The 16163-nt window shown below is 43.5% G+C and overlaps 1 protein-coding gene across 1 annotated transcript in view; it reads right to left on the bottom strand.

The window, feature by feature from the left end:
* Nucleotides 1-16163, bottom strand: part of LOC124605649 (angiopoietin-related protein 6-like) — a 941284-nt gene that overhangs the window by 55563 nt on the left and 869558 nt on the right. The window contains exon 11 of the mRNA XM_047137517.1: nucleotides 708-794. Coding sequence (XP_046993473.1) covers nucleotides 708-794 — 87 coding nt within the window. The remainder of the gene's footprint in view (nucleotides 1-707; nucleotides 795-16163) is intronic.

Genomic DNA, 16163 nt, shown 5'->3' with positions numbered 1-16163 from the left:
TGTCACCAGCCATGCGACCCGACGACGGTACGTCGACAATATCCTACGCTCAGTTTTGTTGTCCTTCATGGTACGCCATCCTGGGTTTACTTTCCGGCAAGATAATGTCCGCCCGCACGAGGCGAGAGTTTCTAACACTTGTCTTCGTGCTAGCCAAACCGTACTTTGGCCAGCAATGTCGCCGGATCTCTCCGCAATTGAGGTCCTTTGTAGCATTACTGGCAGGGCCAACCAAACAGCTCGGAATTTTTAGGGTCTAACGTGCCAATTGGACAGAATTTGGCACCATATCCATCAAGAGGGCATCCAACAACTCTACCAATCAATGCCAAGCCAAGTTACAGCTTGCATCAGGGCCAGAGGTGGACTAGCGCATTTCTGTCTTTCTCAATTTTTGAAGTTTTTTTCTTGAATAAATCATTCAGTGTTTCTGAAATTGTAATCATTTGTTTATATATGTACATCGCATCCACCGATTTCCGTCCCATCCAGATCATTCCTTCGTGGTGCGCTTTTCTTTTGTCTTAGAGCGTGTATGGTACAGTGTTACTGGCTTCACAGTTACAGCAACGGTAATCAGAAAGCGGTAGGTTACGAGAGGTACGTTACTCCTGTAGTCTGATTCCATAATCTTTAAAAACCGGTTTCCTTGTCATTTATATCCAGTTCGTGTCGTGGGATGTTAGAGGAGAAGCTGTGATCCATACCTGAATGTGTTGTACTCGGCCCATGCAGTACGGCCGTCAAAGGCTTCCAGCTCAATTCGTAGCATCATCTCCTTCTCGTGGGTCAATCTGCAAAGGAAAGCAATACAAACGCGTTAGCAACAAAAAAAGCACATATGACTCAATACATAAGAACAATTTGTATTCACGATGTCCTGCGGCCTTCCTCAAGTTGATGAATGACATTACGGTATGTTACCAGTATGATACAATAAGCCGCGCGGAAACGCGATTTTTCAGGTGTCGTACATCGAGTTCTATTGATCACAGAGGTAAGGGATCAAGTGTTTTGGATAGCCCTTGGCCTAGCGATCATTCTTATATCGCTCGGAAGAACGAGCATACTGTACCTGTACTACAGTACATAGTCAAAATTTAAACATTTCACACTTCCTCCAGCACAGGCAAATTGAGGAAATCGGTTGGTTCTTTTGCATTAGCTGTTCTCTAGGATGAGCCTTATAAGGCTTATAAAGACGACGGTTCTTTCGTGGGTAGTTCCTGAGAAACACCCAAAAACTATGAGTTCTGTGTACGAAAACTATGGGGATGGTCATTTCTATACTGTTTATCCACGGCAGATCGTCGAAATACTTGCCATATATTCTTGAAACTTTTTAGAGATCATTGTCCATTACCGAGAGCCAGAGCTTCAGAATTACTGTACGAGAGGCGTTTGAAAAGTCATTGGAAAAAAAGGGCTACTTACGTGTTTGGGATAAACCTTTTTTATTTTTCAACATAAGTCTCCTTTTAGACTTATACACTTCGTCCAGCGCTGTTCTAATTTGTTGATCCCTTCGGAATAATAGGAATTGTCCAAGTTTGCAAAATAGCTACTAGTTGCTGCAATCACCTCCTCGTTTGAATAACATCTTTGTCCCGCCAGTCATTTCTTCAAATTGACGAACAAATAGTAGTCCGAGGGAGCCAAGTCTGGAGAATAGGGGGGATGTGAAACGAGTTGGAATCCTATTTCCATTAATTTTACGACCACAACTGCTGAGGTCTGTGCTGGTGCATTGTCGTGATGGAAAAGGACTTTTTTGCGGTCGAATCGCCGGAGTTTTTCTTGCAGCTCGGTTTTTAAACGGTCCAATAACGATGAGTAATATGCACCTGTAATAGTTTTACCCTTTTCCAGATAGCCGATGAGGATTATTTCCTGCGAATCCCAAAAGACAGTCGCCATAACCTTTCCGGCCGAAGGAATGGTCTTCACCTTTTTTGGTGTAGATTCTCCTTGGTAACCCATTGTTAAGTTTGTTGTTTGGTCTCAGGAGTATAGTAATGTATCCATGTTTCATCCACAGTGACGAAACGACGCTTAAAGTCCTGCGGATTCTTCCTGAACAGCTGCAAACCATCCTTGCAACACCTTGGTCAAGCGTGAGAAATCGCGGAACCCATCTTGCTCATAGCTTTCTCATGTCCAAATGTTTATGCAAAATATTATGTACCCGTTCATTCGAGATTCCCACAACACTAGCAATCTCAGGCACCTTAACTCTTTTGTCGTCCATCGCCATATCATGGATTTTATCAATGATTTCTGGAGTCGTAACCTCCACCGGGCGTCCAGAACGTTCAGCATCACTTGTGCCCATATGGCCACTCCGAAAATTTTGAAATCAGTTATAAACTGTTCTAATTGAAGGTGCAGAGTCACCATAATGTTTATCGAGCTTCTCTTTAGTCTCCTGAGGGGTTTTGCATTTCACAAAGTAATGTTTAATAACCACAGGAAATTTTTTTAGTCCAGTTTTTGACAATCACTCGACTTCCTTGGTTCATACGAATGCCAAACATAAAGAAATAGACCAGTATGGCTGAAACTTGGTGTGCGTTCTTTCCAAAGATGCTACTAACTAAACATGACCTCGATACGCGCCGGTGGTGCTATCTCTCGGACTTTTCAAACGCCCCTCGTACTTATGCACGTAAAATAAGCATGTGATACCTGATCTGAGGCGTAAATGTACCGTAGTTTTAACTGATTGAGAACTCGTGGCAAGAGTCTGGGGTCACCGCAATGGTTCTGAGGTCACCAAACTTAGTTTTAGTTCTCATTGTTTCACCAATAAAACGTTCTGACGCGCTGTCTGTGTGTAATGGAACTTCATGCCTGTACAGGCTATCTGGTCCCGGAAATTATTGAATGGAGCCGCCTGACGCCGTAGGCACCTTACAAAAAATTATTTTGTCTTTGTCATATGAACTTCTCTGTACTTGCAAATTAAAAAATGCATTTTTTGGTACCATGTAGGTGCAGCTTATAAATGTCGTGCATTTTTATGTAAAGTAGTGGAAAGTGAATTTACGTTGCATGTGAAGGATATAAATAAACTGTCAAAGCTTTACTGACCAATTCGTTTTATCCCACCCTGCTGTAGCAGCGAACGGTAGGGAAGCAGCTGAAAAATGCTCCTGTCGGAGCACAAAATAGACGAATATGTTCTTCTTGAAAAGACTCTGGCAGAAAAGCGGGGAAGCAGTTGCTTCAACCCTCATTTCACCTTCCTCACCAGAAATTTTGGAATGCGAACATATTCGAGCCTTTTTATGCTAACAGACAGCAGAGAGACGGTGATGGTGAAAGATAATGAGATATGGATGAAGACAACAGCTGTGGGAACCAAAGAGAGAGGCGATACTGATGGTAGGTGAGAAACAGTGGTAGTGAAGAAGAAAGAAATGTGGATGGAGGTAGCAGCAGTGGCAACAAAAGAGAAAGTGGACAGTGCAAATGAGAAACACAAATAAGTGGAGGCCATAGATACCCTTTGGGAAGGGGAGTCTGAACCCTCCCAGACAGGTGAACCGCTACAGGTGGGTACAGGGGAGGCTGCATTTTGGAATGGAACTTTAAACGCTTGGGTATAGGGGGAGAAATAAGTTGAACCCATTCAGAAGTTTTGAGCTGTCAAGGCAGGTGAAGACAATGCAAGATGGAAAAGAGGACAAAATGAGATAGTCTAAGTGAGGGAGGAGAGAGTGGTAGTGTGATATACTGTAAATTAATGGGAGAAAAAGAAGGCAGTACGAGTGAGACATATATAGACAATTCTAGTGATAGGGAGGTGCTAAGTCTTAAAGGTTCACTACAAAGACGGACTGGGTAAAAGGATTTAGAATGTTCTGTGTTAGAAAAGGGCGAATACTTCAGCATGCCAAAATTTTTGGCGAGGAAGGCGATATGAGGCAGAAGGTTCCCCACTTTTCTGCCAGTCTTCTAAAAAAGAAATGTGTTCGCCTTTTTTGCGCTCTGATAGGAGCATTTTGCCTCTGATTCGCTTAACCTTTTCTTGCCTGCACAGTGTGTAGGTAATACCAAATCAGAGTAATATTTCCGGAATTATACGACTGCAGAGCTACCTACAGAATCATACGATCAAAATTCTTCTTCAACTCTGTGTTTCGTACGAGTTTTGTCTAAAATTACAGAAATATTGACTTGTTGATGTAAATTTTCCCTTCTTCGTGGGTATAGAAACTTATACCATCTGATCAAAACTGTACAGGCACCCACATTCGTCGGCTTCAGGGGTACCTGCTTTAAATCGCCAAAACGGTTCACCCAGTGTGTGGCTTGCGTTTGAATCTTATACACTTGTTTGCATGTAGGCTGTCTGTCCCGTAATTATCCCACAGTCTTGCCAACGCCGCCGAACCATTACTGAGCACAGCACCTACTTCACCAGTGGAGCCGAGGTTGAGGTTTCACGCGTTCCCCATGGCGTCGCGCAAACGAGCAGAAAATGATGTCGCGAGAGTTGAGACCGCCACTATAAAAAGGCGGCGAGTATCGTGTTGTCAGTAGATGGGCAGTGACAGCAAAATGGGTCGGCCAAGAGAGTTCAGCGACTTCGAACTTTGACTAGGTACTGGATGTCACCTGAGTAACCAATCCATCAGGGACATTTCAGCCCTTTTAAAGCTATTCAAGATGACTGTCTGTGATGTTACTGTGAAGAGGAAACGCGAAGGAACAACTATAGCTAAAGCAAGACGAGACAGACCTCATTTACAGATGGACAGGGACTTTCCAGTATGGGGAAGGTAGCTGTAAAAAAATTGCATGAATGTAGCGGAAGGAATCACTTGTGATATAGAAAGCGCTACCAGCTTGTAACAGCAATATCGATTGTAAGTAGTGTAGGACGTCGTGGTCTCCTGACCTTCATTGCTTACATATTCCGCCCTCACAATCATATTCCACACATCAAGATGCTTCATTCGAACTCAAACTCGATAAGATAAAGTCAATGTTGTATGATTTCATGTAAACAATATGCAAATAACAAGTAAATCGCAAGTGTGCACCGAGGTTGAAATACTCAAGACTGGCGTACACACACACATTCAAGACATGACGGTCACAAAAACTGTTAGTTCAGCAGAGGCAAACCACACGCCAGGAGGCTGGTCCCTTCAGAGTACGAGTCAACCTATCTACGTCGGCCGGCGACCACCCGTAGAGCAGACAGCGTTTGCCCGAGCAAAAGGGAGAACGACCCCGTGTTCGGCTTAAAAGCAAATTCCGCTACATTGTGTGGGAGTGCCCAGCCTACGCATTCTTTACAAATATAGCACGCAGTTTCAGAGGTTTTCACAGGGAGACAGCAAACGCCAAACGCCGATGCTACAGATTTCCGGACTGGTCGCCTTAAACGAAACGTGATTCTCCCGTTTTAGAAGAGCAATGCTGATTGGCAGACGATATTCCTGACGCCTTCAGCTGAAGGAGTAATTGAAGAGACCAAAAGATATATGCCTTCATGTCTGGCATGGAGAGGGGCCATTCTGTTGTCGCTCTTGGAGCGAGAACACGTAACGAGAGCGTGTGCGCTCGTACGCGTATTCAAAGAGCGAGGAACAAGTCTCTCCTCAGTACTTCACTGGGAGAGCACCTCTGTCGAGAGTGAATCGGAGTGCGATACTATATTGAGTTCTTGCGATTAAGTGTTGTTCACTGTGTTGGCCATCACACTTATTGTGCGGTGTGAACGGACATAGTTAAACGCCTGCGAGCGAATTTTTGAGTGGTATCACGGTGGACTGGTTATCTGACCGGTGTACCAAGCCAATAGTTAGACTAGGGGCGAGAGTTTGATTACCGAAGGTCAATCCAGGTAGAACGAGAGTTATCTTATCTGTCAGCAGCGAGCGGCACAGACAGCAGTCATCGCAGCTTACGGTATTGTGCGCTACAGCTCTTGCGAGCCCCATATTTCCTCCACAACAGTACACTGCATTTCACACGCGACAGCCTCGACCGTACCTAGCAACATTCTAACGGATAATTATTCAAGCTGAGTAGGCGCAGCTCTCAGGCATTCTGCCAAGTCAATAACAATCTTAAACATTGTATAGAAATTTCATTAGCGAATCCTATCCGTAAGAGGTAACTGCACATTCCGAAAAGAACCTGGAAATAACTTGTTCAGTTCATAACTAAAAGTGCCATTGTGATTTCTCAGAATTTTTGAAAAAAAAATCATAATTTTCGTTAGTTTCATGTTTTTCTTAACACCAACTAGCACTACTGCAGTACTCAAGTATCCCATTAGTTGCGTAAGAAATTTTGTGAATTTTTGTGTCATTTCTTTACAGCAGACGACTCCAGAAGATATTTATTGCTGAAAGTTTCTCAGGCATTTCTCTTTAGAACGTTAGGTGCGTCTGTCTGACTTCTGTAGTAGTGTGCGGGTGGAAATTGCATCTTGCACGAGCCACAGGGTAAAGGGTACATCTCAGATTAATCAGTTGCGCAGAATGACAGAATAGCACCCACACGTCGCTCACAGTAATTTATACTGTGTAATTATGTGTATGTAACTATGAAGTGGTTGTTCTTTACTAATGAAGGTCACTGAACTGTCAGAGAAAAAGTGGAAGTTTGTTCAAATGGTTCAAATGGCTCTGAGCACTGTGGGACTTAACTTCTGAGGTCAACAGCCCCTAGAACTTGGAACTACTTATACCTAACTAACCTAAGGACATCACACACACCCATGACCGAGGCAGGATTCGAACCTGCGACCGTAGCGGTCGCGCGGTTGGTGACTGTAGCGCCTAGAACCGCTCGGCCACCCCGGCCGGCTGGAAGTTTGTAATACATGTATTATGGAAACTAAATGTTTAAAAATAGCGAAACTTGATAAAATATGTATGTTCAGAGATAGGAATTGTACTTTAAAAATTGGTTCACGCTTAGGGATCTTGTATTGTATAGTGCAAAAGGTGCAAGGAACCCCCTCCGCTACGGAAGTGGCCTGGGCGCGAGTTAAAAGGTGGTTTTGGCGGTCGATCTGGGCGGCTACTGGGTGAGCACGCTACGCATGCAGTGGCTAGCTGTTGTACGGTTAACATCGAGAGTGCCAAGAGAGACATTTAAAAGTCAATTTGTATTGAAATTAGATGTGGTTTCCGCTGTCGTATGGTCCTCTTGTTACTATGGAATGTCTCTAAAAGGAGGATCATATATCGTGAATAAGAATTTATAAAGAGCATTCAACAGCAAGAGTGTGAGACCCGACAGCCGCCACTTGCTTACCACCACTATTGCGCCACTGCCCCGCCAACTTCAGGAACTCAGATATGTATCATAGTATGGACCAGTATGTTTATGTGAGTGTTTTTCAGTAATAATTCCAATGGTATAAACATGTGTTTGAACCTTAAAAGCCGGCCGCGGTGGTCTAGCGGTTCTAGGCGCTCAGTCCGGAACCGCGCGACTGCCACGGTCGCAGGTTCGAATCCTGCCTCGGGCATGGATGTGTGTGATGTCCTTAGGTTAGTTAGGTTTAAGTAGTTCTAAGTTCTAGGGGACTGATGACCACAGATGTTAAGTCCCATAGTGCTCAGAGCCATTTGAACCATTTCTTTTAACCTTAAAATTGTCCTGATCATGAAACCATTGCAGGGTCCCATCCTAAATGTGCAGAAACCGAGTATTCTCTTTCTAACTAATTAATGGTTTGCTTCTGTACTGAATGTGCTGAAGTGCAATGCCGAAGTGTGAAGTGTTACCGTAAAAATACCTGCTACACAGATAATGGATATAGCATAAAATTGAACCAATATGAAAAGTAATTTTGCTTTGATTATTACTATGAACTATTTTCTGGAGTTAAATGAACTTAATATCTGAATTACTTGCATTCAAGTGTGAACACATAAAGTATTTTAAGTGGGGTTGGAAAGCAATATTGGCAAATTGCATTTTGTCTCTGAAATAATCACAGAATTTGCCTGTAAAGACAGTTTCAGTTTATGGGCCCCCACTATATTTTTTTCTAATATAAGAAAGATAAACTAAATACTGCTTTTGCTAAAGAAATCTGAAGCATTTTCATAAAAGTGTGAGTATAAAAAGTGTTTGTGTGATGTTATTGAACTTCATTTGGGGTGTCTGTATGTTAGTTAAACAAGGGCTCTTGTCATGCCCAATTTTAATCTCGTGAGGTGTTTAGTATCATCTTATTGCTGAAGAACTGGCTGACGTTCCTCCACAGACATCCAGATATCTCACTGAAAGAGTCCACAGTACAGTTCAAGCGATCACAAAGGCGAAGGTTGGACACATCCCCACTGACAGATGTCCGGATACTTTTGATCAGATGGTGTAGAAAGCAGTACCACAACATTAGAAAGTTGTTATAAAATCCAAGAGGAATCTAATTTCAGTGCAGATTGGCACGAGTACGCGAAAATGAGAAGATCTGTTACCGTTTGACTACATGATCGACTACCAGTCCCTGAAGCAGTCACAAGCGTGAAGTATCTAGAGGCAAGTATCAGAGGTGATTTAAGATGGAACGGCAACAGAAATCTAGCCGTAACGAAGGCGCAGGCCACACTCAATTTTTAACTGAAGAATTATAAAGTAGTGTTAATCGTACACAAAACCCTATTTCCGCTAACTCTTAAGTATTGGCTCTGAGCACTATGGGACTTAACAGCGGAGGTCATCAGTCCCCTATAACTTAGAACTACTTAAACCTAACCAACCTAAGGACATCACACACATCCATGCCCGAGCCAGGATTGGAACCTGCGATCGTAGCGGTCGTGCGGTTCCAGACTGAAGCGCCTTTAACCGCGCGGCCACTCCGGCCGGCCATTTGCCGGTCTGGGATCCTTGTCAGATTTAACGGAAGTGATTGAGAACATTAAAATAAGAGCTGCCCGTTCTGTAATCGATTCATTTAATTTGCACGACGGCTTTTGAGAAATGCTCAATAATTCCAACTGGAAGCGCTATAAAAAAGGTGTTGCGTATCGTGGAGAGTCAAAGTCTAGAAGTACCGAGAGCTCAGATTACAGTACAACCCAAAACTCGTTCTTCCCTCGCACCTTACGCTAATGGACGAAGAAGACGGGAAAAAGTTTATGGTGCATTGCATATGCTGCGCTTCACACCGTAGAGTGAGTAGTCGATATCATATGTAGATGTAGAAGAATCATTCATGAAACATTAGTGATATTTATTGGGATAAGACTTCCTGAACTACACCGTCCGTCCAAAAGGTTCAGAGACTGATTTTATTCGTGGCGTGTAGACGACGTCAGCCCAGCAACTACGGTGGCACCTTGAGCCAGCAGCTGTAAACAACAGATGTGTATTGGTCCAGGTAGATGTGACCAGGAGTGTTAAGTAGTGGACGTGGGGCGGTAGCGTGTCAACGTTGTAGTGTCACTTATCGCAACGCACCAACATCTGTAAATCAAGTGTTCAAGAAATTATCCACAATGTTTTGCAGAAGAGAAAAGTGTGTGCAAAGTTTGTCTCGCACATCTTGACCCCAGAACAAAAAGGATGACGCGTGGACGCCTGCCCCGACTTTACTACACTCCTGGCCATTGAAATTGCTACACCACGAGGATGACGCGCTACAGACGAGAAACTTAACCGACAGGGAGAAGATGCTGTGATACGCAAATGATTAGCTTCTCAGAGCATTCACACAAGGCTGGCGCCGGAGCCGACACCTACAACGTGCTGACATGAGGAAAGTTTCCAACCGATTACTCGTACAAAAACAGCAGTTGACCGGCGTGCCTTCAAAAAATGGTTCAAATGGCTCTGAGCACTATGGGACTTAACTGCTGAGGTCATCAGTCGCCTAGAATTTAGAACTACTTAAACCTAACTAACCAAAGAACATCACACACAACCATGCCCGAGGCAGGATTCGAACCTGCGACCGTAGCGGGCGCGCGGTTCCAGACTGCAGCGCCTAGAACCGCTCGGCCACCGCGGCCGGCTGGCGTTGCCTGGTGAAACGTTGTTATGATGCCTCGTGTAAGGAGGAAAAATGCGTGCCATCACGGTTCCGACTTTGACAAAGGTCGGATTGTAGCCCATCGCGATTGCGGTTTATTGTATCGCGACATTGCTGCTCGCGTTGGTCGGGAGCCAATGACCGTTCGCAGAATATGGAATCGGTGGGTTCAGGAGGGTAATACGGAACGCCGTGCTGGATCTCAACGGCCTCGTATCACTAGCAGTCGAGATGACAGGTATCTTATCCGCATGGCTGTAACGGATCGTGCAGCCACGTCTCGATCCCTGAGTCAACAGATGGGGAAGTTTGCAAGACAACAACCATCTGCACGAACAGTTCGTCTTCGTTTGCAGCAGCATGGACTATCAGCTCGGAGACCATAGCTGCAGTTACCCGTGACGCTGCATCACAGACACGAGCGCCTGCGATGGTGTACTCAGCGACGAACCTGGGTGCACGAATGGCAAAACGTCATTTTTTTTCGGATGAATCCAGGTTCCGTTTACAGCATCATGATGGTCGCATCCGTGTTCGGCGACATCGCGGTGAACGCACATTGGAAGCGTGTATTCGTCATCGCCAACCTGGCGTATCACCCGGCGTGATGGTATGGGGTGCCATTCCGTCTCGGTCACCTCTTGTTCGCATTGACGGCACTTTGAACAGTGGACATTAAATTTCAGATGTGCTACGACCTATGGCTCTACCCTTCATTCGATCCCTGCTAAACCTTACATTTCAGCAGGATAATGCAAAACCGCATGTTGCAGGTCCTGTACGGGGCTTTCTGGATACAGAAAATGCTCGACTGCTGCCCTGGCCAGCACGTTCTCCAGATCTCTGACCAACTGAAACGTCTAGTCAATGGGATCTATGCACCCAAATTGCGTGAAAATGTAATGACATGTCAGTTCTAGTATAATATATTTGTTCAAAGAATACCCGTTTATCATCTGCATTTCTTCTTGGTGTAGCAATTTTAATGGCCAGTAGTGTAAAATGAAAAACACGGACATTTCGTTTCTGGAAGATACGAACCTGCCTTAAAACGACAAACTGCTGAAATTCATACGAAGGGTCAATGCTTGGATGCCACACGCGACGTTCAGCCAAGTCGATCAAAATCTAAAACGGCTTTTCTGACAGCTTTATATGGTTGTGCGAAGAATTTTGTGTGTGTGTGTGTGTGTGTGTGTGTGTGTGTTTGTGTGTTTTCTGTACCTCAGTCAGTGTTCCATACCTCGAATGGCAAAAGCGGATCCCTTATATGATCACTTTGTTGCCCGTCTGCGTCTTTGTTTTTCCAGCAACGGGTTGACGTATCTGGTTAAAATTTATGTCAAATTGGGAAGTGGCCTCTTGACGTTGCGTAAAATTGAAGCTTCTAAGTGAATGCAGTCAAAAGAAACGGCCATTTATGTCACATAGTTTGTTACTCGAGCACTCGTTTAACGTATAAGGCAGCTCTCGTTGATCTATAGTCATGAAAGGTTCCACAGTAAAAGTAAAGGAAAGAAATCCGACAATTATTAATTTGTAATGATATCATAAGAAAATTTTTTTTGTCATTTGTTATTCGGCTCCATCTCTGTCCGTCGATCTGTTAAGACCCCTTTTCCTCAAGGAACGGGTAGACGTATCAAGGTGAAATTTATGTCACATACTAATGTCTACGGGCTCTTGGTGGTAGAATAAATGCAAGCTTACAAGTCAACGCGCTCAATAAATACGGTTATTTATGTCACATGTTTTTATACTTGCAAATCACACATAAAAATCTATATCTTTGACTTAGAATCATGAAATGTGGCAAGCAGCGAGCTTTCATAGTGAAAGTAATGGAAAAAATCCGACAATTGTTAATTTCTGATAATAAAACAAGAAAAATAATTTATTTTCATTTGTTATCCGACAGTCTTGCTTGTCCGTGTGTTAACACCCCTTTTGTTCAGGATCAAATGGACTTACCGAGTTGAAATTTGTGTCACGTTCTAAGGTCCCTTGGCGATGTAAAAAAAAAATAAGATTCTAAGTCAATACACTTAAAAGGTACGACCATTCTTGTCACATATTTTGCTACTCGCAAATTCTCTCATCATAATCAGTGGGGTACTTCTCCTGGACTTAGAATGATAAAATTTGTCAAGAAGCCATGTTTCAGAGTGCCGGTAGAGGAAAAAATCCAAAAAGTGTTAAACTGTAATTGTGTCACACGAAAAAAACTTTTATTGTCATCCTCGGAAGTTTTGGAATTCCCGGGACCGATATCTTGGCAGTATCGGCACGAATAACAGGAAAAAATAGTGGAGTTTATGATTTCTGGGACAGATGAACTGTCTACACGCATAACAATTTTATGTACCGAACCCTGGGTGCGCGATTCTAGTCGCACTTATTCAGATTTATTTTTTATTAGTTCAGTCAAGAAACTTTTTTGACTGTTGCGGTGCTTTACAGAAGGATTTGAGTTATATTCTGCAAATTTAGCCTTTTAACGGAAATGCAATACATTCTGTTTTTCAATTCTAAGTTACTAGACTACCCTGGTCCTTATTTCTTTTATTTAACATAAAAGTTCATCACAGTACTTGACAGCCGCTCACTGTATTATTATTTTTTTGTATTTAGTTATTGTCCGAAGTTTTCGTTTGATGTAGCTCTAGACGGTTTGTCTCTGCAGTGTAAATCTCTCAGACTCTGCACAACTGCTGCAACTCACTTTCACATGAATCACTTTGATACAGTGGATCCTTCATCCGACTTCGTAAGTTCCACCCTCTGGAGTTCTTTCTTTTGCAACCATTTTTGAATTCTATTGTGACTCTTTGAGCGTCTAAGTAGCAGTGGCTCATGTGGTCCTGCAGAACTGGAGATAAAAGAGAGAGAAAAAGATTACTGACGAGCACCAACTCAAGCCCATCTGTTCCTTCCTAGATGACAATTTTGGCTTCCATCAGTCTACAATTGTACAAAAATCGCTTATCTGGGCTGGGCAACGAAGTATGCCTTTTTTTAAACCGAGGTATAAACAATGAAAACGCTTCGAACAGCCACACAGAAGTCAAGGGCGGTATCTAAATATTCATTTTGACCGACGTGCATGATTTGTTGTAAGAGGAATTTTTTGAGACTGGTGTCCAGATACAGAAACCTGTAGATCCTACTTCAACGTACTTAATCTACTCCAGCCCGTTTCACAGCGAGTTGCACTGGTTATCAGGGTATCGTGAAACTTTTTTTAGGAATGTGACTAATTCTTTACATGGCGAACTTACTTTACAAGTGTTTTATTTGCGTATTTTGTGTCATTTGAAATACAAGGACGTACCGAAAAGTAATTCTTCCGAGTTTTTAATGTGAAAATTCTTAAAGTCACCCTGGCGACGAACGTATTTCTCCCAAGAGACCAAGTTGAATGTCACTGAGCAGTGGCAGTCGTGTTGATGCTATCCAGCATGGCGTGTAGCTCGACAGTTGAGGTGTTGCTGGTGGTTTTGGACGTTTATTCTGACTTGGCTGGATTGGGCACCAGTATCCAGAACCTTGTGCTATTGACATCTTGTTGTTTCGCTGGTCGGGTGGAGCAGAACCGATCTTGCTGGTGGGTTCGTCGGCTGGCTTTCGGTTGGGTTGCCTTCCGATTAAGAGGTTGTCGGTCTGGCTGCCTGTCTCACCTAAACGTGCGTTAGTGTTACCTTCCCAGGCCGACCCCTGGAACCTTCTGAGCGCCACTCCTTGTGTTTTACATAGTGATTTCCCTTTTAGTCTTAAGTACTCTGTGTGGCCTTCAGCTGAGTTCTAGCTCATTAAAATTGCAAGGCTTTTCTTCTTAGGCCTTAAGCCGTAAAAAAAATTGTTTCTTGTTTGATATGTGGCCTTCAGCCGAGTTTTCAGCCTTTCCAAATCAAAAGTTGCAAAATTTTGTCTAGGCCTTAAGCCATAAGAAATATTTTCTAGTTTTTATGTGGCCTCAGCCGAGTTTTAATGTCTCTTAAACTAAAAACTCAAAATCCTTGTCTTGCCCTTAAGTCAAAAGATTGTTATTCTCTAGTATGAGGCCTTTGGCCGAGTTTTACCCGAAATATTTTAAGATAAGGCCTTCAGCCTTTTCAAATTGAACGCTCTTCCTCCTAGGCCTTAAGCCGTTAAATTGTTTTGTTGATATGCGGACTTTAGCCGAGTTTTCAGCATGTTTAGATTAAACTTTGAAAATCTTTGTCTCAGCTTTGAGCCGTAAAACTATTCTTGATTAATGTGAGTCCTTCAGCCGAGTTCTATGGCAAAAATTTAAGCTAAGGCTTTCAGCCTATTTATTTTGAAGATAAAAAAATTTTTACTAAAGAAGTGAAACTTCCAGAAGAACTCCCGTACCTCAATAACTTGCTTAGGCCTTGTGCCTTGGATTTTCGATGTGGCCTTCAGCCGATATAAAGTAAATCAAAGGAGGTCTTTCGTTAAAACGTTGAGACTTTTGATTCTTTCTTGTGTGATTGTGTGTTTTAAGAAATAAAGTTTATACGTTGAGTGCAACTGACAGTAACTTATTTTGGCCCCCTTTCACAAATATAACCACATCCGCTCTGTCCTGCTATCCCAGGGATTTCAGTCACCTCTGCTTGCAACGCTGTATCTCTATGAAACTGATGTCATCGAAGGCGTTCTTTACGTTTTGGGAACAGGTACAAAGTGGACGAGGCCAGGTCGGTACTGTATGGAGGATGATCGATGACAGTGAACCCAAAGCGTCGGACTGTTGCACGTGCCGCAGCGCTCGTGTGCCGTCTGGTATTGTCAATGCTTTAAGGAGAGGGCGGACCAATTCAATTACAGCACGCTGTTTCTTACGCACCGACATACCACGTTACACACCACCGTTACACACTACAATCCGGCGTCCTCTACTGGCATAGGGCTGCAGATATAGAGATGAAGAATAAAGGGGTAGAAAGTTAAACACGTTGAGCCATGGTGCGCCTTTTCTGGCACACCAGCTCTTTGGCAGTACTATCGATTACCCGACTGTACTACGATCTTTTCCCCTGTTGTGATCTGGCGGCGGGTATTTGCGGTCGGGAGTTGGTCGTGCGACTCGCTACGAGGCGCTAGGACGTGGTTGAGGGGACGAAGGAGCAAAACACGCGGGCTTGGCCAGCGGCGGCGCGGCCGGTCTACCTTGCTGGACGGTCGCGATTTTGTGGTACCTGATGTCAACTTCGGCGGCTGCTCGTCGCCTTGCTTTGGAGCCTGTTTTCTCGGACAGACCATTTCCTCGAGACCATCTCGAACAACGCTGTCCATCAGAGGTGTAAGTGGTTTTGGTGCTTTCGTTTCCTGGAACCATTTGCATTGTAGTCACTGTCACTTGTTGGTTGGTTGCCCTAATGTATGTGTTGTTGAAGTAAGAGGAGCCGGCATGGAGTGTGACAGCAAGGAGACCAGCAGTCACTACTTCCTTTAAGGAAATCAGCGTCCCCAAAAGATGTAATAACTGTAAACTATTGAAGATATTAGGTCATAGTCTAGTTGTAATTTTCTGCATACCAAGCTTACACTATTGCCAGATACATTGCAGGCCTATGTAAGGAAATTAAAGTGCAAAACGAGGATAATGGAATGTAGTCGAATTAAGTCGGGTGTTGCTGAGGGAATTAGATTAGGAAATGAGACACTTAAAGTAGTAAAGGAGATTTGCTATTTGCGGAGCAAAATAACTGATGACGGTCGAAGTAGAGAGGATATAAAATGTAGACTGGCAATGGCAAGGAAAGCGTTTCTGCGGAAGAGAAATTTGTTAACATCAAGTATTGATTTAAGTGTTAGGAAGTCGTATCTGAAAGTATTTGTGTGGAGTGTAGCCATGTATGGAAGTGAAACGTGGACGATAAACAGTTTAGGCAAGAAGAGAATAGAAGCTTTAGAAATGTAGTGCTACAGAAGAATGCTGAAGATAAGGTGGGTAGATCACGTAACTAATGAGGAGGTATTGAATAGGATTGGGGAGAAGAGAAGTTTGTGGCACAACTTGACTAGAAGAAGGGATCGGTTGGTAGGACATATTCTGAGACATCAAGGGATCACCAATTTAGTACTGGAGGGCAGCGTGGAGGGTAAAAATCGTAGAGGGAGACCAAGAGATGAGTACACTAAG

This window comes from Schistocerca americana, chromosome 1 (assembly GCF_021461395.2).
Source record: "Schistocerca americana isolate TAMUIC-IGC-003095 chromosome 1, iqSchAmer2.1, whole genome shotgun sequence".
NCBI lineage: Eukaryota > Metazoa > Arthropoda > Insecta > Orthoptera > Acrididae > Schistocerca > Schistocerca americana.
This window is presented reverse-complemented; position numbering and strand designations above follow the sequence as displayed.